Consider the following 27,079-nt stretch of genomic DNA (forward strand, 5'->3'; position numbering starts at 1 on the left):
GTCAGTAGGTCAGCTGAAACTATAAGTGTATTGTCTTCACTTCTAGTTGAGTTAATTCACCTGTGACCAATTGCAACAGGATTAATGATTTCAACAATAAATGAATTTTTACCCAAAGTATGAATGAAAATATTTTTTAATAATAGTGATTGTAGATTGTGATCTGCTCTTGAGCCTTTTGTACACAGCTTTGATGATACCAGTAATGCATAAACATATGCAGCAAAATGATTCTTTGTACTATATAGTGTTTTGCACCCTCTTAGATAGAACATTGGTACTAGAAATAGCTTGGATCGGTTTGTATAGATTAGATTAAACTAGATTAGATTTACTTTCATTCCAATTAATCCATAGTGAGGAGGTGTCCAGGATGTAGAACATGTCAGAAAAACAATAATACATGACAAATATTTACAACTAAAACAAATAAGCTAATGTACCTTCCACAGGTATCAGTTGGAATGATATATTTTAACACTATATGAAAGGATCGTTTTACAGCACTCATTTATTAAGTTCACATTAATGCACTGAATTTAGAATTAAAAAAAAATGTTTTTTTATTTATAAGGTAATAACTGAATTTCATTGGTTGTTAAGCTGGCAAGTTGTTGAAAATGTGTGTTCCTGAGTACAAGAGTAAGTGACTTTAAATCCTTGTGAAGATTATTCTTATTTCTAGTACTGAGTCCATGAACACAGCTGTTGGTTTGAAAAAGTGATATATTTTTAATGACAAATTTCATTAATATATTGGGAAGCAGTAGTTAGTATCCTTAGTTCCCTAAACAGGCTTCTGCACGATGTTCTTGAGTTCACACCACATATAACTCTTACTGCATGTTTTTGTGCCCAGAAAACTTTAGCTTGGCTTGATGAATTACCCCAAAAAATAATCCCTTATGACATTATGGAATGAAAGTAAGCATAGTATGCCAGCTTTTTCATTTTTATATCCCCTATGTCTGACAGAGTTTGCACTGCAAATAGAGATTTGTTTAGATGCTTCAGCAGTTCTGTGGTGTTCTTCTCCCAGTTGAATTTATTATCAAGCTGTAATCCTAAAAATTTAATGCTCTCCACTTCTGTCTGCTTGTCATCATACGTTAGGCATCTACTCGTGGGGCACCCCTTACAAGTTCTGAACTGCATGTAGTGTGTTTTTTCAAAGTTTAGTGACAAAGAATTGACTAGGAACCAGTGATTAATGCCCACAAATAATTTACTAGCCCATCTTTCTAAGACTTCTCTTGATTTGCTATTTATTGCAATGTTTGTATCATCAGCAAACAAAACAAACTTGGCATCTGGTAATGTTGCTGATGAAAGGTCATTGATATACATAAGAAAAAGTAAGGTGCCTAAGATGGAACCTTGTGGGACACCACATGTAATTAGTTCCCAGTTGGGTGATGTCTGTTAGCTTAATATATGTCTCTTTCGTAATAACACCATTAGTTTCCTGCTAGAGATATAAGATTTGAACCATTTTGCAGCATTTCCTGTTTCACCATAATATTCTAATTTACTTAAAAAGATATTGTGATTTATACAGTCAAATGCCTTTGCCAGATCACAAAATATACCAATCGCCTGCAATTTTTTGTCTAATGAATTAAGTACATTTTCTCTGTAAGTGTAGATAGCCTTCTCAAAATCAGAACCCTTTAGAAATCCAAACTGCAACTTTGACAATATGTTACAATATTTGTGATAAGATGGTTATAAAGCTGATTGTACATTAACTTTTCTAAAATTTTTGAGATTGCTGGCAAAAGTGAAATTGGATGGAAATTTGGCGCCATTTCTTTATCTCCCTTCTTAAACAGTGGCTTAACTTCAGCATATTTCAACCCTTCAGGAAATACTCCACTGATAAATGATGGTTTACACAGATAGCTTAATATGTTACTTAACTCAGACTCACATTCTTTAATTAACTTTGTTGATATTTCATCATACCCACTAGATGGTTTTGATTTTAAAGATTGTATGATGAGCGTTACTTCTCCTGGGCTAGTGAGGGTCAAATTCATATTATGAAAGTTACTTGAAATGTCTGGTCTGAGGTATCCCATGTCAGATTCTAGATTTACTGCTGATGACATTGATGAGGGCATTGAAAGATTTTATATCATAAAATTGTTTCTGTGTTTAGAAGTGAGTTTAGTGTGAAGGTTTTTCACATTTTTGACTAGAAGCAACCTTAATCATCCTCGGTTGTAATGCTTTAACTGTATTAAATTGCAGAATTGTCTTTGTTGGAAAAATTATGCATAATTTTGATCTGATGAAAACACTTCTGTAAAACTTTTGGTCATGTAGCAGCAGTTTTAATTAATTGTTGGTTCGTATTCAGGCCATGTTATTTTCTAACTACACTATGTTGTTATTTAGCTTTGCTCGTGACTTCGAGGAGAGACGCAGCCATTATGAGCCATCTCATTGTGATGGTCTGGATAATGATCTCCCTGATGAAACTGACTTTGTGCCGCATTTCCAGAGAGTCTCAGTCAGTGGTGAGGATACAAGTGGTGTGAGTCTCATTATCCATTTTTAAACATTTTCATTCATGGAGATAGTTATAGTTGTCTTAAAAGTCCAAGCACTCAAGACTTTTATGAAAATTTATTATCAACTGCTACCACTTCTGTAGTATGATTTTTAAACTAAAAATGTTTTGTAGACAAGGGCATTATACAAAATTTGAGTTTATTTTGCCACACTTTGTTTCATTTATTATTTGAAGCTCAGTCAAGTAAAAACATAGCAAAACTTCTGCATATGAAGAATTTTAGGAAGAAATTTTTTTTTAATAATTAGAATGAAGAGTTTCTTGTGATTTTTTACTATTTGCCCATACTTCATTATCCTATTTTTGTCTGTAGCTTTTTATGCTCTTTGTTTTGCATTCTACATGGCTTACGCTGGGCCTGAAGCCTCATATGTGGAGGAAGCCATACAGTTGTGCATTACCTTTGTTGACTGTCTAGTTTGTGTGCTCAAGTAATTCCACTATTCTGGTCATGATGTGAGGTCTCTCTGGTTATAATTACGATGTTGAAGCTGTGTGCATGTGTTTGTACATACATTTGCCCTGTTTATTGTGTTGAGGGGCTGCCAATTAACTCTACTTAGGCAGGTTAAATATGTGGTGCTCTAACAATTTTCAAGTAGGGGACAATTACATATTATTTAAAGTAGTAGTCATACATGTCAATATTATTGTGTGTGTTTAATCTGAGATATTAAAAGTAGTGTACTTGTGGTTCACTTACTACAATGTGCTACATACAAGAGTTTGTACGACGTGTTAAGAATTTGTAATACTCATGTGGGGGGGGGGGGGGGGGGCATGCATTATTGTTTTACAAGAGACAAAGTAGTCTGCATTTTACACACACACACACACACACACACACACACACACACACACACACTCTCCTCTCTCTCTCTCTCTCTCTCTCTCTCTCTCTCTCTCTCTCTCTCTCTGTTACATTAGAAGAAGTATAGTTCCTATTACTTACATGTTTTGCTGTACATAAATCATCCTGCATGAGCAGGGAACTGCAAAATTGCTTAAGAATTTGTTCCTTAACTGAAGCCAGTCATGCTTATTAGATATAAAGGTTCATGTGTAGCAACCCTTACAGAGAAAGAAATGAAGTTGTCATTGTGAATATATCACAAGATGATCACAAAGAATGATCACTCTGACAGTGTTTTCTTATGTTATGCCAAAGACAAACATCTTAAATTAATGATGTAATTTACTTACGTTTAAAAGGTGCATAATTAAATTAGCTTTTATGTGTCAGTTTTTTTTAATCATGTCTAAGGTGGAGACATTATATTTATGTAACTATTCTGTGAATCAGGCAGATGTGTTGTGAGAATGAGGTGGTGTGTTGTCTTCTTAGACAAAATGAGTGTGGTCCAAACCTGCTCTAATTTTTGAATTAAAAGTTTTTTATCAGAGATAGAGACACATGAAGATTTGTAATGACTATAGCCTATTCAGCAACAGTGTGTTTACATTTCATGTCATAATATTTTGAGGTAATGTTTTGCCTTGACTTATAGGTTGGTTCTTAGTCATGTTTTCATCGAACACTAATGAACATTATTTATAAATAACACATCAGATTTTGTTAACTCATTTTTGTCTTGTGGAAGAAATGTGATAAATTTTAATGATGCAAACTGTATATAATAAGTTTCGCATGTGGGACACAGGTAGCTGTAGATATATTGCTCAAATTACTCAGTCATTGGTAGCATATATTCGAAGATTGATTTTGTGTAAGTCAGACTCACTTATCACTTAAATCAGGTGTACTTTAATGTTCAACCTGAATTATATCAACAGAAATTTGTATAGTGAATGCCTCACCACTCTCGGTGAGGGGAGGGGGGGGGGGGGGGGGGAGGAGATCAGGGAAATTTAAAACCATAGTATAGCATAAAATAGCGTTCAGTCAGTTGCAATTAAGACAGCATTTCTTGGACACAAGTTTTATGTATAATAATTGAACCCACAACCTAAAACATTTTTCAAATGTAATACCTTTCAAAAAGATCCACTTTGACCTTTGATTGTGAACTGTTATGTCTGTGTAGATACCTTTTCTAAGGACCTTGTCTTAAAACCATATCAACTTTGCATTTGATCTCATTGAAGACTAATCATGCCTTATGAAAACTTATTGGGAGACAATGATCCTCTTTCTTCTCTTTTTATTTCTTACTTCTTTCTCATGATAAAGCTATTGTTGCATCAACAAGAACATCTGTCTTCAGAATGTAGGGGCACATATATTCTGTAAAAATATTTAAAGGACTTCAGTTGTGCTCGTGTTGATAGCAACAAAAGTAAATCATCAAAATAATGGATGTGCCTGTGGGGGTGGGGGGTTAAATGTCACACAGATCAAATTCTTTCACATTTTGTCAATATTGATTTTCTTGGGTGCAGAGTACTGTGTGCTTTGGATGCAAATGGGTACAAGACAGATTTTTGGTGTAATTCTGCTGTCAGCTCATAGGATCATGCTATTAGCTTGTAGATCTCAATGTCATGCATAGTGGAGAGCAACATGGTTCCCAAAATTCTATTTAATTAACTTTACATTATGCTTAAAAAAATACAAACATTCCTCAAGTGCTACTGGCTCTAATTGTATTTAGCCATAGCATATTTTAACAGTGAATAGTTTTGTTGACTATCAGTTATGTTATGTTACTGTTGCTGCTGTGATTTTAGTGTGGGCAAGATTATCAACTGCTCATCCACATATTTCTCACTCTGCTACAAAGTAGAGTATCCAGGTCTTGAAACTACTGAACAATATATTTCTCAAGAATTTGTCAGGTACTTTGCTACCAGAGCCATGCAGTGTCTCCAGTATCAGGTTATCAAAACTAAGCTTCATATAAATCTCAATTCTTAATACACTACTGGATATTAAAATTGCTACACCAAGAAGAAATGCAGATGATAAACGGATATTCATTGAACAAATATATTATACTAGAACTGACATGTGATTACATTTTCACGCAATTCGGGTGCATAGATACTGAGAAATCAGTGCCCAGACAACCACCTCTGGCCGTAATAATGGCCTTGATACGCCTGGGAATTGAGTCAAACAGAGCTAGGATGGCATGTACAGGTACAGATGCCCATGCAGCTTCAACACGATACCACAGTTCATCAAGAGTAGTGACTGGCGTATTGTGACAAACCAGTTGCTCGGCCACGGTTCATCAGGGGTTTTCAATTGGTGAGAGATCTGGAGAATGTGCTGGCCATGGCAGCAGTCAAACATTTTGTGTATCCAGAAAGGACTGTACAGGACTTGCAACATGCGGTTGCGCATTATCCTGGTGAAATGTAGGGTTTTGCAGGCATCAAATGAAGGGTAGAGCCACGGGTCGTAACACATCTGAAATCTAATATCCACTGTTCAAAGTGCCGTCAATGCGAAAAAGAGGTGACCGAGACGTGAAACCAATGGCACCCCATACCATCATGCCAGGTGATATGCCAGTATGGCAATCGCCGGGTGATACGCCAGTATGGCGAAGATGAATACATGCTTCCAATGTGTGTTCACCGCGATGTTGCCAAACAAGGATGCGACCGTCATGATGCTGTAAACAGAACCTGGATTCATCCGAAAAATGACGTTTTGCCATTTGTGCATCCAGGTTCATCATTGAGTACACCATCGCAGGTGCTCCTGTCTGGGATGCAGGGTCAAGGGTAACCGCAGCCATGGTCTCCGAGCTGATAGTCTATGCTGCTGCACCCATTGTCAAATTGTTCATGCAGATGGTTGTTGTCTTGCAGACGTCCCCGTCTGTTGACACGGGGATCGAGATGTGGCTGCATGATCCGTTACAGCCATGCGGATAAGATGCCTGTCATCTCGACTGCTAGTGATACTTCCCATTGGGATCCAGGACGGCATTACGTATTACCCTCCTGAACCCACCGGTTCCACATTCTGCTAACAGTCATTGGATCTTGACCAACGCGAGCAGCAATGTCGCAATACAATAAACTGCAATCACTATAGGCTACAATCCGACCTTTATCAAAGTCAGAAACGTGATGGTACGCATTTCTCCTCCTTACACGAGGCATCACAACAATGTTTCACCAGGCAGTGCCGATCAACTGCTGTTTGTGTATGAAAAATCGGTTGGAAACATTCCTCATGTCAGCACGTTGTAGGTGTCACCACCAGTGCCAACCTCGTGTGAATGCTCTGAAAAGCTAATCATTTGCATATCACAGCATCATCTTCTTGTCGGTTAAATTTCTCGTCTGTAGCACGTCGTTATCGTGGTGTAGCAATTTTAATGGCCAGTAATGTACTTTCATCTCCTTGTCTCTACCAATTGTGTTTTTGTATGCCTACTGCAATATATTCTTGAAGTTCTTTTCCTTCTTCCAGACTTGCGCGCTCAAACTTCACTCCTTCGAATTTAGGTCCATGAGAGTAGTTGGCCTGTAACTGTGTACTTTCTTTAAAAAAATACTTTCTTACTTTTCTGTGTGTGTTCCATTCTGCTGTCAATTTTTTGCTGATATGGATAATAACATATTTTCTCAAAATTATGTTTATCTTGTGCTTGACTTTTTAGGAAATAATTGCATTAAATACAATATTGAAATCTACATTTACAGGGAAGGAAGATTAGGATCTAATGTCCCTTTGACATTGAGGTTATTAGAGATGGTACACTGATGAGCCATAATATTATGACCACTGTCCACAATGAGATAGAGTGCCACCTGGTTGTGTTGCAGGCAGCTGATATGCTCGGAAAAGTATGTAAGCAGAGCAGTGATGAATGGGGAATCACTCTAGTGATGATATGGGTTGGAGATGGATAATGGATAAATCTACTGATGCAAGTAGCTTCAACAAAGAGTAGATTATTATGGACCAGTGACTGGGAATAAGCATCTTGGAAATGATAAAATTGGTTAGCTGTTTGCATTCAGCTGTCATGAGCATCTATGGAAAGTTGTAGGATGGTAAAAACATGAGAATATGACAGTGTTGGACATCCACACCTTATCCCAGGACATGCTCATAGGTAAGTCCACTCTGTAAAAGGAGGATAGTCAGCAGAGCACTTTGCTGGAATCTGGTGGCACAAGTGTGTTGGAGCACACTCTTCAGCGTAGGTTGTCAAATATAGGGCACCACAGGAGATGCCCCCGCAGTGTTTCCACATTGACCCAACAATATCATCAATTACAACTGCAGATGGGACACTGGATGAATGGAATTATGTTGCCTGGTTGGATGAATTGTGTTTCTTCTTAAACAGGGTTGATGGTTGTGTTCAAACATGCCATCATCGAGGTGGACAGTGGCTCAAAACATGCACTGTACTGCATGAACATTATTGCAGACCATGTGCATCACTTTGTGCTCAAGGTCTTCTCTGACAGCTATGGCATCTTTGAGCCATATAACTGACCATGTCACAAGGGCAGAATCGTTTACAGTTGTTTGATGAACATGATAGTGAATTACACTGGTATCATAGCCATCAAATTTTCCTCATCTGAACCAGATGGAACATATCTAGGATGCTATCAGGTGCCAGCTCCAGGCCCACAAACCATGATCTTTAATTTGTTAGGATTGCATGACATGTGCATAGACATCTGGCGCTATATACCACTGGAAACCTAACAAGGACTTGTCAAATCCATGTCGTGCAGAATTGCTGTTGCTTTGTGTTTCAAAAGAGAGACCAACAGACTTAAGCAGGTGGTCTTAATATTTTCGCTCATCAGCATACGCACTCTAAAAGTGTATTGGAATGTATTTTGCACACCCCTATCATTTGTCACAATTCCTGTACAATTTGTAAATAGTTGTTCATAAGCCCATGCATGAACTAGAAGTTTTCTAATTTCGTCATTTCATTACATCTCTTTTTGGAAGAACTAGGGTTTTCCTATTAACAGTGAACTTTACCATGGTGTGAAACACCTCTTCCCTAGTAATCAGTCATTGGTCAAATGAGGGTTATGTTAGCTAACTGTTATGTAGATGAGATAATTTTGATGTAGGATTCTTCTAGTGATTCTTCCTGCCATCTCTTTTTCCCACAAACAGTTTTATGTGATTGTTCCACTTTGAAATGTTCATGGTGCAGAAACATAGATAGTTAACAGTTGTGATAGTTTCCACACATTCATACGCAATATGCTTCTGTTGTTGATTCTTCAAGTAAAGTGGAGTCTCATCATGACCACGTACATTTCACCACAATTTTTTTGAATTGCCACTTCTCTGTATACAGAATTCTGTGTACATGATTATCACACACAAACAGTCTCGTAGAGCTTCCTACACTATCTAATAAATTGTTGTTATACATTATGAACAGTAATGTTCTTATAAAACTACTAAAGGGTATGTTTGATGCAACTTTTTTTTTATGCACTAGATTGGGGAGTGTTCTGTCTAATAACTAAGCTGGTCTGACATTTCCTCACTAGGTGAGAGAGAGGAGATAGTCATAGACTACTGAAAGGCAACCTGGATGCTGTTCTCCACTGTCTCTTGGATTTAATGGCTAATCAAAATGAACAGAGTTTTGAAAGAATGCTGTTTGTTAAATCCACATTCATTGCTTGAAAAGGTCATAATACCTGAGTGTAATACATATTCCATTATTTTGCAACACTTAGATATGAGTGTCTTGAACGTGTGTTTTCTTACTTTAGGGATGTACCATACTTTGCTGCTAGAAGAGGAACAAATAATTCTGCATGGGTCTTAAATTCCAGTTATATTTACTTTGTTGAATGATTTCATTGATTTTATATTTCACAATTTTCTTTATCTCAATACGTAATATTTCCATCCATCTGGCAACTGAAACGAGTTTGATCGTTCTTACTGAATTAACTTTAGCTGATTTAATTAATTATTTTGGTCATCAGTCACCATTTGTTTCAGTGTCAGTATGATCAGTGAGTTTGCTTAATAGATGACTTTAATCCATTTATTGACTTGTATTAGTTCTGAGTTCACTGAACACTTTACACGTTGCTCTCCTTGTGAACATTTGGATGTTCAGTTTTAATTTGGCAGTAAGGCCTAGGCTTTGTTCAGTTTTATTGACTGGCGACTCCATGGAGTGCTGTGTGCACAACAACCATATATGTTAAATTAAAAGGAAGGTCAGCATTGGCCATAATATTGACGTTTTATTGATAGCAGAATCGATTTTCGATCACATGGTGATCATCTTCAGTGCTGTACAAATTAAACTCGGACACTGGTATCAAGTTATCAATAACCAAAACTGAGAAGTGATCACAATAAATTGAGTTATTTTGATCTCTTCTCAGTTTTGGTTATTGATAACTTGATACCAGTGTCTGAGTTTAATTTGTACAGCACTGTAGATGATCACCATGTGATCGAAAATAGATTCTGCTATCAATAAAACGTCAATATTATGGCCAACGCTGACCTTCCTTTTAATTTGTTGAGTTTGGTGATGGAGCTCTCTGTGCTTTGATAGCTATTGAACCACACTGGATTGGTACCATCTTTCACAACCTTGCTTAGCACACGGTCATGTTGGGACTTTGGGGAATGAACATGCTGATTGGTTGGCAGAATTGGCTACCAGGGTGCCGATTTTGGAAAAGGGGGTGGAGGTGGGGGGTGGGGGGCAGAACTTTACATTTGTTTGACTCTAAGCCATCAATTATTAGTGCTGACGTGGTTTTACATTTTACTCACAAAGATGGTTTCTGCTCATCTCTGTGAGGTGGGACGCTTGGACCTCATTGACTGCCTGAGTGGTTGGAGGGGAACCCCTTGTCTGCTCTGGACCAGGGGGCCCACAATGGTCCTTACTTGGTGGTCTGCCTTGGCCCCCACCCTTCTCACCTTTTTAGTCTTTTCATTATTTTACATTCACCATTTTTAATGTTTTGTCATTCTTAAAATTTTATCATTCTTTCAGTGCTGTTTGTTTTTTTGGGACAACAGGGGGTGAGGTAGTGGTGGTCAATGCAGAGGGTGCATCTCCCACTGCATGCCCTGGGGTCTTCCTGCTGCATTATGCTCGCGGTCACATTCTTGCTTCCCAAGCACAGGGTCCTGGTTTGATTCCCGACAGGGTCAGGGATTTTCACCTGCCTCGGGATGACTGGGTGTTTGTGTTGTCCTCATCATTTATTCATCATCATTCATGCAAGTGGCAAGATTGGACTGAGAAAAGGATGGGAATTTGTACGGGCGCTGATAACCATGCAGTTGAGCGCCCCACAACCCAATCATCATCATCATCATCATCATCATCATCATCCTGCTGCATTCTGGGCAGACTCTCTCTCCCCCCTTCCCCCCCCCCCCCCCCATTCCTTCTCATTCCTTTCCTGTTTCTAAATGCTTTGATCTTATTATATCTTGGTTAGAATCAGGGTTTCCAGGATTTGCCTTTAGTATCATTCCACTGGGGATTATTCATGGTTCAATACATATAGGATGAAGGGACTGATGACCTCTCAGTTTGGTCCCTTTAACTGCAAAAAACCAACCAAGCAAGCAACATGGTCAGTTGTAGTTAGTGTTACTGTGCACATGAAATGGGTATGCCACATTCAAATTGAGAATAATTCCAAAGGTAGAGAGAAATGTGGATATTGGAAAGAAATATGTGCTGTAGGGAGAATTATAAAGAAAAGAAGGAAATATTGAACATACTGATACTGCCCAATTGCTTTGGCCCATGATGTCATCAAAGTGGCTGATGGAAGACACACAGAGAAATCCTTTAAATGTAAAATTAGTCTGATAACAATAATAATAATGATTCATGTGAAACACATACATTTGCTTCATTAACTCACAAATAATCTGTCACCTAACTTGTCTTAGTGCTTGTTCTACACTAAAAATCAGTCACTCACCACAATACCCATTCCAAAAAATAATATAAAAGCAAAGTAAATATTGTCAGTATTCTGTTCAACATTTATTTAACCACAATTGATGTTGCATGCCCCATCACTACATCACAAGTCAAAGCCGATGTCTGGTATCAGTAGAAGAAAGTAGAGGTTACATTTCTGCTTGTTTGTTGAGTTGATGTTTCAGGAATTAGTCCTGGAAATTGAATGAATACTAGAACTTTCTAAAAGTAAAGGAAAATTTATTTTGAACTGTTATATAAGGATTACATAGAGAAACATGACTGATGTACATCCACGATAAGAGTGCTGTGCAAAAGAGGAGGGACGGTGTATAAGTAAGGGGATTAAGACATCAGTTCGTAAGGAGAGCAGACTGAATAGCGGTAATGGTGACTGGATTAGATAGAAGTTCGATATAAAATAAGGAAACACATAAACAGATACTCATAGTGTATGAATACTATTGGGTTGCTAAAAATTGTTTATTATACCAATAGTTGTATTGTTTATCACTCCCTAATGAGATTAATCGTGCTTTGGATGATCAAGTCAGTTGTTTCATTTTTTAATTTAACCAAATACAATACAATACAATGTACATATCAGACACAAGCTGAAAATGACACCTTACACATTTCTGATCAGGTGGATCACTCAACTCATGTGCCTCTTCATAGTAAACAAATTCACATGTTTCTCTCAGTTACCACTGCATCAGCATTTTCATTTAAGTGCCATATATCCATATCAGTGAAATTCTACCAGTGTCATTTATGCAATATATGCTGATTTTGTGTATTACTACTTGAGAAGGGCTTAAGCCTTAAATTAGTCATGAAAAAATAATATAAACAATATTATGCAAGGGATAAATTGCTACTCACCATACAGATACACATTTGAGTTACATACAGGCACAATGGGAAGACTGCTACAGATGAGCCCTCAGCCCAGCCAATGTGTTCTTCAGAAAAGAGAAATGCACAAACTTATTAACAAGAGCAAGCACACACACACCCCTCTCTCTCTCTCTCTCTCTCTCTCTCTCTCTCTCTCTCTCTCTCACGACCACCATTTCTGGCTGCCCCAACCAAAATTCTGGTCAGAGCAGCTGGAGATGATCATGTGTATGTCAGTTGTACTTACAGTGAGTCTCAATCTATCATTTCACAATATTGTTGATAATCTACATCTGCATCCATACTCACGTATGAAGTGTGGTAAGAATGACTGTTTGTGAATGCCTCTGTACATGCTGTAATTACTCTAATATTGGTCTCACGATACGTGTGAGAGCAGTATGTAGAGGGTTTTAGTATGTTCCTAGAATCATCATTTAAAGCTGGTTCTTGAAACTTTGTTAGTAGACTTTCTCGGGATGGTTTACATCTATCTTCAATGGTCTGCCAGTTCAGTTTCTTCATTGTCACCATAACACAATCTCACAGGTCAAACAGACATGTAATCATTCATGCTGCCCTTCTCTATATGCATTCAATACACCCTGTTAGTCCTATTTGGAATGGGCCCCACACACTTGCAAGCAATTCCATTGTAGACTTGTTGCACTTCTCCAGTATTCTACCAATAAACTGAAGTCTACCACCTGCTTTACCCACAACTGAGCCTATGTCATCATTCCATTTCATATCCCTACAAAGTAATACACTCAGGTATTTGCCTGAGTTGGCCGACTGATATTATCGTCATTTGCTACTAGATGTTTTTGTTTTGTGAAATGCATTGTTTTACATCTCTGAACATTTAAAGCAAGCTGCCAATCTTTGCACCATTTCAAAATCTTATCAAGACCTGACAAAATATTTATGGAGCTCCTTTCAGACTGTGCTTGATTATAGATAAAAACATTGTCTGCAAAAGATTTGAGGTTATTATTAATATTGTCCACAAGATCATTAATATTCAACATGAACAGCAAGGGTTGCAACACACATCCCTGAAGCACACCCAAAGTTATTCCTACATCTGATGGTGACTCTCCATCCAAGATAACATGCTGTGTCCTCCCTACCAAAAAGTCTTCAGTTCTGTCACATACACTCCTGGAAATGGAAAAAAGAACACATTGACACCGGTGTGTCAGACCCACCATACTTGCTCCGGACACTGCGAGAGGGCTGTACAAGCAATGATCACACGCACGGCACAGCGGACACACCAGGAACCGCGGTGTTGGCCGTCGAATGGCGCTAGCTGCGCAGCATTTGTGCACCGCCGCCGTCAGTGTCAGCCAGTTTGCCGTGGCATACGGAGCTCCATCGCAGTCTTTAACACTGGTAGCATGCCGCGACAGCGTGGACGTGAACCGTATGTGCAGTTGACGGACTTTGAGCGAGGGCGTATAGTGGGCATGCGGGAGGCCGGGTGGACGTACGGCTGAATTGCTCAACACGTGGGGCGTGAGGTCTCCACAGTACATCGATGTTGTCGCCAGTGGTCGGCGGAAGGTGCACATGCCCGTCGACCTGGGACCGGACCGCAGCGACGCACAGAAGCACGCCAAGACCGTAGGATCCTACGCAGTGCCGTAGGGGACCGCACCGCCACTTCCCAGCAAATTAGGGACACTGTTGCTCCCGGGGTATCGGCGAGGACCATTCGCAACCGTCTCCATGAAGCTGGGCTACGGTCCCGCACACCGTTAGGCCGTCTTCCGCTCACGCCCCAACATCGTGCAGCCCGCCTCCAGTGGTGTCGCGACAGGCGTGAATGGAGGGACGAATGGAGACGTGTCGTCTTCAGCGATGAGAGTCGCTTCTGCCTTGGTGCCAATGATGGTCGTATGCGTGTTTGGCGCCGTGCAGGTGAGTGCCACAATCAGGACTGCATACGACCGAGGCACACAGGGCCAACACCCGGCATCATGGTGTGGGGAGCGATCTCCTACACTGGCCGTACACCACTGGTGATCGTCGAGGGGACACTGAATAGTGCACGGTACATCCAAACCGTCATCGAACCCATCGTTCTACCATTCCTAGACCGGCAAGGGAACTTGCCGCTCCAACAGGACAATGCACGTCCGCATGTATCCCGTGCCACCCAACGTGCTCTAGAAGGTGTAAGTCAACTACCCTGGCCAGCAAGATCTCCGGATCTGTCCCCCATTGAGCATGTTTGGGACTGGATGAAGCGTCGTCTCACGCGGTCTGCACGTCCAGCACGAACGCTGGTCCAACTGAGGCGCCAGGTGGAAATGGCATGGCAAGCCGTTCCACAGGACTACATCCAGCATCTCTACGATCGTCTCCATGGGAGAATAGCAGCCTGCATTGCTGCGAAAGGTGGATATACACTGTACTAGTGCCGACATTGTGCATGCTCTGTTGCCTGTGTCTATGTGCCTGTGGTTCTGTCAGTGTGATCATGTGATGTATCTGACCCCAGGAATGTGTCAATAAAGTTTCCCCTTCCTGGGACAATGAATTCACGGTGTTCTTATTTCAATTTCCAGGAGTGTATTTCCGTCTATATCCCATATGATCAAACTTCTGACAATAAGTGTAGTTGTGATACCAAGTCAAATGCTTTTCAGAAACTTAAGAACACTGCATCTGTCTGACCGCCTCGATCCAAAGCTTTCTGTATGGCATGTGAGAAAAGTGTGAGTTGGGTTTCACATGATTAATTTTTTTGTAATCCATGCTGGTTGGCATGGAGAAGGTCATTCTGATAAAGATACCTCATTATGTTTGAGATCAGAATACATTTTAAGATTCGACAACAGATTGATGTCAAAGATATTGGACATTAGTTCTGTGAACCACTTCTACTGCCCTTGTTGTAGACAGGTGTTACCTGTGCTTTCTTCCAAATACTCGGCACACTTTTTTGTTTGAGTAATCTACGATAGATTATAGTTAGAAAAGGGGCTAACTCAGATACAAAATCAGAACAGAATCTGATAGGGATTCATCTACATCATCATAATACTCTGCAAGCCACCTAATAGTGTGTGGCGGAGGGTACTTCTCGTACCACTAACTGAGCCCTTCAAACCTGTTCCACTCGTGAAGAGTGTGTGGGAAGAGTGATCGTCAGTAAGCCTCTGTATTGGCTCTAATTTCTCAAATTTTGTCTTCGTGGTCGTGATGTGAGATGTATTTGGGGGGGGGGGGGGGGGGGGAGTAGTATGCTGTCTGACTCTTGCCAGAAAGTGCTCTTTCCCCCACACCCACTCTCCCCCCACTCCCCCCCATCTCACCTATCACTCCTGTGCGGTAGCCATCCCAGATAGATCAATACTCAAGAATCAGTCGAACAAGTACCTTATAAGCCACTTCCTTCATGGATGAGTTACATTTCCTTAAGATTCTTCCAATGAATCTGAGTTTGGCATCTGCTTTTCCCACTGCTTGTTTTATTTGGTCATTTCACTTGCTCTGGATAATTACTCAAAGATATTTTATGGCAGATACTGTTTCCAACAGTTTGTGTTAATTAGTGTAGCTATACAGCAGTGGGTTTCTTTTCCTGTGTATGCACAATATGTTACATTTATTTATATTCGGGGTCTGCCATGCCTGCACCATTCATCAATTTTCTGGCCTCCAGGGAGCTCTCCGCTCTTTGGTGGGTTAATGCTCGGCTACCATGAGGCCCCAGCCTTTGCAGCATTTTTTCCTTTCCGTGCTGCATGTCTGTCCTCATGCTATTCTTTTTCCCCTCCCTTTGGGAACATGTCTGAGGTGTTACTGGGAATGTTCTGCATTGTCTGTCGCCAACATAAGAACAATATCACCATTGTTTTTCACTCCCTTTTCCTTTCTTTGTTTCCCTGCTCTCTTGTTCGTCCACTTTGGTGTTTGAGTTTCGTCTTTTTCTTCTTCTTTCTTTCTGTGCACTCCTGAAGGCCAGCCCATGCATCTGACTTGTAACAGGTGACTGGGTAACGTGTAATTCCTGGCCCCGGGTCGACAGGTAGGGTTCATACGTACCCCCAGGTATAGGCCAGGCCCAGGGAGGGGTGACTGCCAAGCTGCAGCCTTCCCAAATTGCCAATTGGTCCCTCTGTTAGGTGTCAGGGAGGTGTGACCTGAGGTGCACCTAAGGCGGGCGCACACCCTTGTGAAGGTGCCCCCAGATGGAAGGAGCGTGCCATCGGAGACGCTGTCAGTCATGGGGGTTTTTCTGACAATGAGCCAATCATCTTTACAATCAGTGTCTACGAAACATAAATGTAATGAGGCTAATGATTCAAAGACCTTTCCTGCACCACCTTGGTTCCTCGTGGTCTCAAGTACTGAAGACGGTTAGTCCTTCGCCATGGTAAATCCGTTTATTATTCAGAAAGGTGTTGACTCAATTGCTGGCCCTGTGAAATCGTGCTCTCATTTATGGAATGGCCCTTTGATTTTGGAGACTACTACTGATTCTCAAGCAAAACTGCTTGCCACCTTGCTTCTCCACAGCTACCCTGTTTGTGTCGAGACCCATAGCACTATGAATTCTTCCTGTGGTGTTATTTATGCTAGGCAGCTTGACAGTCTAACGGAGGCTGAAATCCAATCTTACCTCTCTGATCAGGGTGTCATTTCCATCCATCGGGTGATGAGAAAGGTATATCCCTCCTTAGTGCCCACCTGCACTGATTTTCTTACCTTTGATAGAGTGGTGCTTCCATCCAAGATCAAAGCAGTCTATGAAATTATCACTCTCCAACTGTACATTCCAAACCTGATGCGCTGCTACCAGTGTCATCATTTCAACTACAGTAGAACGTGTTGTCGATGCCCAGACAAATGTGTAACCTGTGATAGGGATGCTCAGGAGGGCTATGGTCCACTTACTTCTCCCTGCTGTATCAACTGCTGTGGTGGCCATGCTGCCGCCTCTTGGGAATGTCCCATGTATCTTGATGAGCTGTCCAAGAGATCTGGGTAAAGGAAAAAGTGCCTTTTTAGCCTTTGTCATTTGATAAGTGGCGCTACCCCACCACTTTGTACACATTTTGCCCAAGTTTTAAGTGTCCATGACTTCCTGATGAAATGCCCATTTTTTAACCATCCACATTTCCACTTGGTTTTGCCATCTGTGTTATCAGCCGTTTTAGCAAAAGACATGTGGGCTGTCGACAGTGTTTTATTTTTTTATCCACCAAAGCAATATGGCAAGGGCCATTTAATTTTTAGTTTTGGACCTCCATTTCTAAATGGTGTCTCTTTTAGCCCTTTTTCCACGTCCCTGTTTTTAGCTGTCTTCTCTTATGTCAATTGGGACTGATGCATAGTCATGTTTTAACTCCTCTCTGTCTTCTTGTTTTGACTTGGGCTCGTTTGTCTAGAAACTAATCCTACTACATCCTTGGAGTACTCTGTAAATTACCTTTCCATCTGTTGATTCTATTCCATTAAGAGTGACATGTTGATTTCTTTCTGCAAGGAAGTGTTGAATCAAGTTGCAAAACAGCTCTGATACTCAATAAGCTCATTTTTTTCACTAAACAGCATTGCTGGATGGTTTCAAATGCCTTGCTGAAGTCACGGGACATGGCATCAATCTGAGTGCCATTGTCTATGGCGCTGTGGATCTTGTGGAGGAACAGAGCGAGCTGAGTTTTGCGAGATCTCTGTTTGCGGAATCCATGTTGATTTTTATAGAGGAGATTTTCCTTCTCCAAGAACATCACAATTCTTTAGCTTCAAACATGTTCCATAATTCTACAACAGATTGACATCAACAATATAGGTCTATAATTGTGTGCATCTGTCCTACGGCCCTTCTTAAAAACAGGAATAACCTGTACTTTCTCCCAGTCACGAGGTACCCATCATTGACAAGTGCTCTATGATAAATTACTGCTAGAAGGTGAGCAAGTCCTGCACATATTCTTTGTAGAATCTTACAAATATCTCATCTGGTCCTGATGCCTTTCCACTACTAAGCAATTGTAGTTGATTTTCTATTCTGCAATCGGTTATCTCAATATCTCCATCAGGCCTTTGAGCGTTTTTCAATTTGAATCATTTCAGCTGTTTTTCAACACAACTGACACTAACACTGGTTTGAGGATTAAATTGGGGCAATACTCCTGGGTTTTCTCTTTTAAAGGAACATTTGAAGACAGAGTTAAGCATTTCAGCTTTTGCTTTCTGACCCTCAATTTCATTCCTGTCTCATTCACTAGGGACTGGGCATTTACTTTGGTGCCACTGGTAGCCTTTAGATATGACTAGAATTTCTTTAGGTTTTGTGGAAGATCATTTGACAACATTCTGCTATGATAGTTAGTGAAGGCTTTATGCATTGCCCTCTTGACAGCCAAATGCATTTCTTTCAGCATCTCTCTATCTTTAGTCCTATGCTCTCTTTTACACATGTTAGGCAGTAGTCTCTTCTGTTTCTTTGGAACTTTCTGAGTGACTCTATACCATGGAGTGGCCCTCCCATTATGAACTATTCTACTGGGTGTACATCTAGTGCATGGTAAATTATTCTCTTAAACTTGAGCCATAGTTCCTTACATGTGCCTGCCCTGTGCTGAAAGTTTCAAGTTTCACATTGAGATATAAGTTTTTTTATCTAGTTTACTGAACGTATATATGTATCTGCTTGTTTAGTTCCCTTTGTACTTTGGTAATCATTGTTGCCAAAACCATGTCTTGATCACCGATACCAATTTTGATGTGAACATCCTCAAAGAGGTCAGTTCTTTTTGTTGCTGTTAGATCCAGTATATTTTCCTAATGAGTGGGCTTCCTAACTATCTGTTCTACGTAGTTTTCAGAGAAGGCATTTAGTAATGTTTCATGCCCACGACTAACAAAACTGAAATTTTCCCAAATGATTGATGAGTTATTAAAGTCTCCACTGATGATTGCAGTATGTTTGGGGAACTTACGTATAGGTGACCTGAGGTTTTCTCTAAAGTTTTTGGTTTCATCAGGGGGTAAGTCTGGTGGGTGATAGGATGATCCAGTTATCATTTTATGGCAACCACTGGTACTGAGTGTTGCCCAAACAATCTCACATGGAGCTTCAGTTTCTGTCTTGGTGGATTTGAGTTTCTTGTCAACTGTGACAAATACACCACCATTAGCCTATCTTTTTGACATAGACCTAAGTTTTCCATAAAAATTTCACTATCAATTTTGGGTTTCAACCAGCTTTCCATAGCTAGTATTATGTGAGCTTCATTACTTTTCAGGAGCACCATGTACTTGGGCACTTTGTTGTGAATGCTTCAGCAGGTAACCACTAGGATTTTAATACTCTCGAATGTGAGGCATTTCTTTCAACCTTACGCTGATACTTCTGTGTTTTCTACAGCTAGCATTATCTAGATGGATGAAGAGTTGCCTAATCTAGAAAACCCTTGGATGTGTCCCTCACACAGTCAGGTATATGGATAGCAGTCTCTGATGTGTAGTGCATCTGACCCATTTAAGTGCATCCTACAGTTCTCAACCCAACGGTGTAAATCCAGGAAGTCACAAACTAGCTTGTCACAGCATTTTAGAAGTCTCTGGTTCAGTCTTTCCACTTGACTCAGAACCAAGGGACCACAATCAGTGCTGGAGACAATGCTGCAAATTTTGAGCTTCTTTGAAACTCCGTGTGCAAGGCTGATCTTCTCTACCTTCTCTGCCAGTTGCTGGGAGCCCAGACAAGAAGTGTTGTTTGTTCCAACATGAGCCACAATCTGCACTTGCTTGCACCCTGTTCCCTCAATGGCTGCTGGAGTAAACTGTTCCCCATGTTGAACAAGACCCTTGGGCATACACACTTTGTGCACCTGGTGCCGTTTCCTGGCCTTTCTACGATTTCCCATCTGTTCTCCAGAACAGATGAAGTGAGTCCCACTGGCTCAGTTTCAGTGAAAGACAACACCTTGAACTTGTTGGTTAGGGGATTGGTATATCACCCAGTGCCCTCCCTGGTCCCTGCTCCCACTGTACCGGATGCCTAGATCCACTATTAAAAAGCCACTCTCAGTCAAGTGGGCAAATAATGAGAGACCCTGTACTTTCTACAGAGGAGACAGCATCCACAGTAGCAGATAGTACCTGGGGTAATCAAAACCACAGGTACATGACTCTCAGAAGCTCTTCCAAAAAAAAGCCAGTTCATAGCAGCTGCCAATCATCTGACAGTAACAAGGGTGATTTCCAGCTGCTTACAAATGTCAACCAACCTATCTCACGTACAAGAACAGCATTCATAGTTGGGCTTCATTTTGGCTGGTGCAATGTATTACAGGAAGAAATAACTTTAAACTAAGCCTGCTGATTATCTTTTATATGTGTTGAACTGAAAAATTACTGATTCCCTATAAGAATTTAAGCAAATACACAAAGTAAGATTTCTACTAAGGCAACAGAAAAACCTGTGGTAAAACTACAAATTTCATAAAATGTTTTGAGGTTAGTTATAGTTATTCACAAACTGTAGGTAATATATTCTCTTTAAGGGAAAACTAGATGCAAAGAAATTTGTTAGGTATAATACCTGCTACAGTAACTAAATAACAAATGCCGATTTACTACAAATTATCTTATACAAAGGACAATTGTAACTTAGAAAAGTCTCAAAACTGCACGTATATCGCATTGATATACTGTGAAATTTGTGGTGATCTATTCTTTAGCAGTAATTGTGGATCACAAATGCCGATTTGCTACCAAATATGTTATCCAAAAACACTTGTTCTGGTAACTTATGAAAATATAGTTCTGCAAGCATTCGAAAATTGTTGAAAATTAACTATTTCTCATGTAATTATACAATGAAATTGGAGAACAGTTGTTTTAATAGAGGTTAGACCTGCTGTTTTCAAAGATTTTACAAGCACACAATTAAGTCGAAACCTACAATGAACGATAACAGTAAGAGTTTATCGCGGCACTTGTGAATATTGAAAATTCCACGATATATCCCAATACAAATTGTTATTCATACAATCAATGAAAGATTATGTGGGAGTGATCCAAACAGTGAAATACATAAATCTAGAGTTACAATCAGCACACTAATCTTGAACACACTCCCTCATACAAAGGAAAATTCCAAAATTGGCTTTTACATATAAATAAACGTGTGAATTGCACGGATTTTTTACCTAACTGTTTCTGTGCCAACTTCTACACTGGCGTGCTGAAGGAGAAAAACATTGCAGTGTGAGTTTATCTCAGTCAAAATCTAGAAAAATGTGCCGCACCAACAAAGCAAGTCCTCTGCTTGTTGCAGCTAACAATGCTGTCTGACCTGGACTTTCCATTGTTAGAAAATAATGTAACACATTCTACCTAAAGTGTAACCATGATTTTGTTAGAAGCCCAAATCAAACGAACATTGGACTGAGACTAAGTTACGTACTTTCATTTTCAATTTTGCCCTGTCATTCTTAAATATTAATCGTAGCAAAATGAGGACTTGTCACACTGAAACTTCAGCAAAATGAAGGTAGAAAGAAGTAGGAAAGTGTAATGTGTATAAGCAAAAACTAAGAGAATGCTGTATTTTGAAACAGTCAATTCTTTCAGCCAGCAGAAGAAAGATAAGTATTTGAGGGAATGGGATAAGGAAGTTATATATCACACACATTCAGGTATCAATATAATGGAAGGAAACATTCCACGTGGGAAAAATTATATATAAAAACAAAGATGAGGTGACTTACCGAACAAAAGCGCTGGCAGGTCGATAGACACACAAACAAACACAAACATACACACAAAATTCAAGCTTTCGCAACAAACTGTTGCCTCATCAGAAAAGAGGGAAGGAGAGGGGAAGACGAAAGGAAGTGGGTTTTAAGGGAGAGGGTAAGGAGTCATTCCAATCCCGGGAGCGGAAAGACTTACCTTAGGGGGAAAAAAGGACAGGTATACACTCGCATGTCTGCTTGTGTCTGTATGTGTGGATGGATATGTGCATGTGTGCGAGTGTATACCTGTCCTTTTTTCCCCCTAAGGTAAGTCTTTCCGCTCCCGGGATTGGAATGACTCCTTACCCTCTCCCTTAAAACCCACTTCCTTTCGTCTTCCCCTCTCCTTCCCTCTTTCCTGATGAGGCAACAGTTTGTTGCGAAAGCTTGAATTTTGTGTGTATGTTTGTGTTTGTTTGTGTGTCTATCGACCTGCCAGCACTTTTGTTCTGTAAGTCACCTCATCTTTGTTTTTATACACATTCAGGTATGTTAGGTCTGGAAAAGAGAGAAGTCAGTTAATTTTTGACTGTCCAATTAACATTTTTTTTATATTTATTTTATTGTATTTTAGTTTGTTTAGCTTGAGCAATGGTAAATGAAATCATTGTGATACTACATAATTGTAAGAATCCTTCATACCAAATGACATTTAAATTGTATGGGTAATGTTTATTTTAAACTTACAAGCAATATTAGATTCTCATCATTTTGTGTAAAGTGTGCATATAATCTGTTACAAGAGTCTCTCATTTTTAGTCTAACTGAAATTTTGGTAAAATTATCCAGGTTCCACCAGAGGATCTACAGCAAGCAAGCAGACTGCTGGTTCAGGCCCTCCATATACGTGAGCAGTACATGGCAATCTCTCAACAGAGTTTTCCATCTATTACAGCACGTTTCCTGCGTTCTGTGTCATCTGGATGTCCACACCTTCTGACCAATGACATTAAACACGAGGATCGCAAAACCATTGAAGGTAACTGCAGGGTTATCCAGTGACTTGGAACAGCCGAATTTTTAGAACAAATTTATGTGTAATTTTCATGGATATCCCATCACTAAATTTTGTAAATTATTTCCATAAAATTCCTATCCTGTCCATATTTTGTTCCTGTTTGCTTTCCTTATCCTTTCCTAGAAGGCAACGACAATGATTATGGGGACGATGAAGTGGACTCTGACGTATTAGTCTGGAAAGAAGCCAATCTTGGCCGTCGGAGGCTTACATTTGAGATGGACTTCTGTGTTGTGTCACTATTGAACCAAAGTGAGACTGAAAATTTGCAGGCTCAGAAAGAAAGTTTGACACGTGCAACCAGTGACTGTGAAATTGATGCTATACTCTGCACTGGTGGTGAAAAACGTAAGCAGTAGTGGCTTTTAATCAATTGTTACTGATATATGGTAGTGATAAAATTTCAAAGAGTTACTGCATTGCAACATTTACAATATTTGTGGCAGTACCTACTTACCAGCAGGTGTAATAAGCATTTAGACACTAATAATTTCTTCTGCTTAGCATCCCACATGATCTAACAGAATAACATGCCAAGACTGATACATTTTCTTCTATCCATTCCACTGATTTATCCTTATGAAGGAATTTTAGAAAATTCTGGAAGTTGGAGATTCAGCAATGTTTTGAAGCTTATATGCAACCTGATCCAATTTGTTCTGTTTCAGCAAGTGGAAAGATTGTGATTCTATTCTGCCACAAATATTATCAATATTTGTATTTAGTTTCACTTTGACTAGGTTTCATACTTTCATTTGAGTGTTGTATTGCTGTTGTGGCAGGTTACGGCACACAAGTTTTTTTTTAAGTACATCGCTTAGTATCTTACTGACCAGGAATCATGAGAGATTCCCTTGATCCTTTGTTTATTTCCTGTATTATTCCTTTCCATTACTCTTCTCTGTTCTGAAGACATTCTAGAAACATTTTATCATTTCTGTTTTGTGGTGCTACATGGGTAGAGACATTTTGAGTATGAAAGAGAGGAGGATACTTGTTCTTTTGAAGGAGTGGTACCTGTCAGTAATCTGAGGAAGAAGTGTTGTGAATTACTTACTGTATGTTGATGGCATTTTCAGATTCTAGATCAATGGGAAATTAAATAAAAATTTCCTTTGTATGTTGAACTTTACATATACTATGTGATCAAAAGTATCCAGACACCCCCAAAAAACAAACATTTTTCATATTAGGTGCATTGTGCTGCCACCTACTGCCAGGTACACCATAGCAGTGACATCAGTAATCATTAGGCATCGTGAGAGAGCAGAATGGGGTGCTCCACGGAACTCAGATTTGATTGACCACTGGTGTTATACGTCTGTGTGTGAAATTTCCAACTCCTAAACATCCCTAGGTCCACTGTTTCTGATGTGATAGTGAAGTAGAAACATGAAGGGACACGTACAGCACAAAAGCGTACAGGCAGACCTCATCTGTTGACTGACAGAGACCACTGACAGTTGAAGAAGATTGTAATGTGTAATAGGCAGACATATATCCAGACCATCACAGAGGAATTCCAAATTGCATCTGGATCCACTGCAAGTACTATGAAAGTTAAGTGGGAGGTGAGAAAACTTGAATTTCATGGTCGAGCAGCTGCTCGTAAGCCACACATCACATTCATAAATGCCAAATGACGCCTCTCTTGGTGTAAGGAGCATAAACATTGGATGACTGAACAGTGGAAAAAAGTTTTGTGGAATGATTAATCATGGTACACAATGTGGCAATCCAATGCCAGGGTGTAGGTATGGCGAATGCCCATTGAACGTCATCTTCCAGCCTGTGTAGTGCCAACAGGAAAATTGGGAGCGGTGATGTTGTGGTGTGGTCATGTTTTTCAGGGAGAGGGCTTGCACCCCTTGTTGTTTTGCATGGCACTATCACAGCACAGGCCTACATTGATGCTTTAAGCACCTTCTTGCTTCCCAATGCCGAAGAACAATTCGGTGATGGCAATTGCATCTTTCAACACAATGGAGCACCTGTTCATAATGTATGGCCTGTAGTGGAGTGGTTACATGACAATAACATCCCTGTAATGGACTGGCCTGTACAGAGTCCTGACCTGAATCCTATAGACACCATTTGGATGTTTTGGAACGCCAACTTCGTGCCAGGCCTTACCAATCAACATCGATCCCTTTCCTCAGTGCAGCACTTGGTGAAGAATGGCCTACCATTCCCCAAGAAACCTTCCAGCACCTGACTGAATGTATGCCTGGGAGAGTGGAAGGTGTCATCAAGACTGAGGGTGGACCGGCACCTTATTGAATTCCAGCATTACCTATGGAGGGCACCACAAACTTGTAAGTCACTTTCAGCCAGGTTGGTTGGTTGGTTTGGGGAAGGAGACCAGACAGTGTGGTCATCGGCCTCATCGGATTAGGGAAGGATGGGGAAGGAAGTCGGCCGTGCCCTTTCAGGGGAACCATCCCGGCATTTGCCTGGAGTGATTTAGGGAAATCACGGAAAACCTAAATCAGGATGGCCGTTCAGCCAGGTGTCTGGATACTTTTGGTCACATAGTGTATGTTCTTATTATTACATTTATTATTGCTTATCTTTTTTTACATTTTTGTATACATTACAGAGCAACAAAGAGATATCGAATTATGATAAATACGGATTATGCTCTCCATAAATCACCTCTACTCTTTATATACCAGGGGATAATTTCTTTTTTAAATAATTTTGCAACAAGTGCTCCACCCACCTCAGCATCAAGTCCACACACTGCCTGTGTCTCAGACTCCCACAAATTAATGTTTTTCATAACATCCAGTCTATTTTGTCATATCTGCATCGAAACCCCACAACAAAGAACGCCATGGCTTACCTTAATACGAGCTGACTTGGTCTTAGTCAGTGGAATACTGTGAGGATAGCATCTTATTTCAAGGCATTGTTCACATTTCAAAGTTAGAGCTGGGGACTAGTTAATGAAAGGGTAAATAAAGATAGTCAGTTGGAATGATTGTACAAGAGAGTGAGATGTAACAATGCTGAAACTGAAATGATGGGACGGTATGCCTAGTTTCATTTTAATGTTCTTTTTCTCTTTTTCTTCTACTTTCACCGCCTCTCCTTCAAATACTCTCTCTACCACATCTTGGCTCACTATCTCATCTTTGCCCATTACTACCTCTTTGCTTGTCAGGCTGGTATTACTTCTTTGCTCACACTGCTATCACCACACATGCTCTTCCTCTCTCTACTCCCATTTGCTTCCCCACCATTTGCTCTCTCCCCCACCTTCTCCATTCTCCTCCTCCAACTACCTCTGTCTGTCTTTAAGATGTAGTAACAGGATGAACCTATACTTTATTTTTATTTCTCTCTTTGTTAAGTAAAGATCAACTGTTATGTCTCCTTTGCATAATGCACATGATCTGCTGAGTTTACATATGAATAAAAAGCTAGGACACATAAGGACACACATTGTCATTTCATCAACAAATCATATCATAACCCAAGATTAATAATAATAATAATAATAATAATAATAATAATAATAATAATGAAAGTTTTTGGACTGTTGTCGATACAGAACTTTGCTGTGATGTTTCTTTTATACACTACTGGCCATTAAAATTGCTACACCAAGAAGAAATGCAGATGATAAACGGGTATTCATTGGACAAATGTATTATACTAGAATTGACATGTGATTACATTTTCACGCAATTTGGGTGCATAGATCCTGAGAAATCAGTACCCAGAACAACCACCACTGGCCGTAATAACGGCCTTGATACCCATGGGCATTGAGTCAAACAGAGCTTGGATGGCGTGTACAGGTACAGCTGCCCATACAGCTTCAACACGATACCACAGTTCATCAAGAGTAGTGACTGGCGTATTGTGATGAGCTAGTTGCTAGGCCACCATTGACCAGACGTTTTCAATTGGT

General features: G+C 40.0%; 1 protein-coding gene across 4 annotated transcripts in view; it reads left to right on the forward strand.

The window, feature by feature from the left end:
* The window catches only part of LOC126480260 (AMP deaminase 2), a 473,603-nt gene that overhangs the window by 291,104 nt on the left and 155,420 nt on the right, over positions 1-27,079 (forward strand). For 3 of the 4 annotated variants that reach the window (XM_050103850.1, XM_050103851.1, XM_050103852.1), the window contains exons 3-4: positions 2,401-2,539; positions 22,932-23,121. In XM_050103850.1, the coding sequence (XP_049959807.1) occupies positions 2,401-2,539; positions 22,932-23,121 (329 nt within the window). Of the gene's footprint in view, positions 1-2,400; positions 2,540-3,036; positions 3,177-22,931; positions 23,122-27,079 lie in introns of those variants that run through there. The other variant, XM_050103854.1, reaches the window with a different exon arrangement.

Source organism: Schistocerca serialis, chromosome 1 (assembly GCF_023864345.2).
Source record: "Schistocerca serialis cubense isolate TAMUIC-IGC-003099 chromosome 1, iqSchSeri2.2, whole genome shotgun sequence".
NCBI classification, from domain to species: domain Eukaryota; kingdom Metazoa; phylum Arthropoda; class Insecta; order Orthoptera; family Acrididae; genus Schistocerca; species Schistocerca serialis.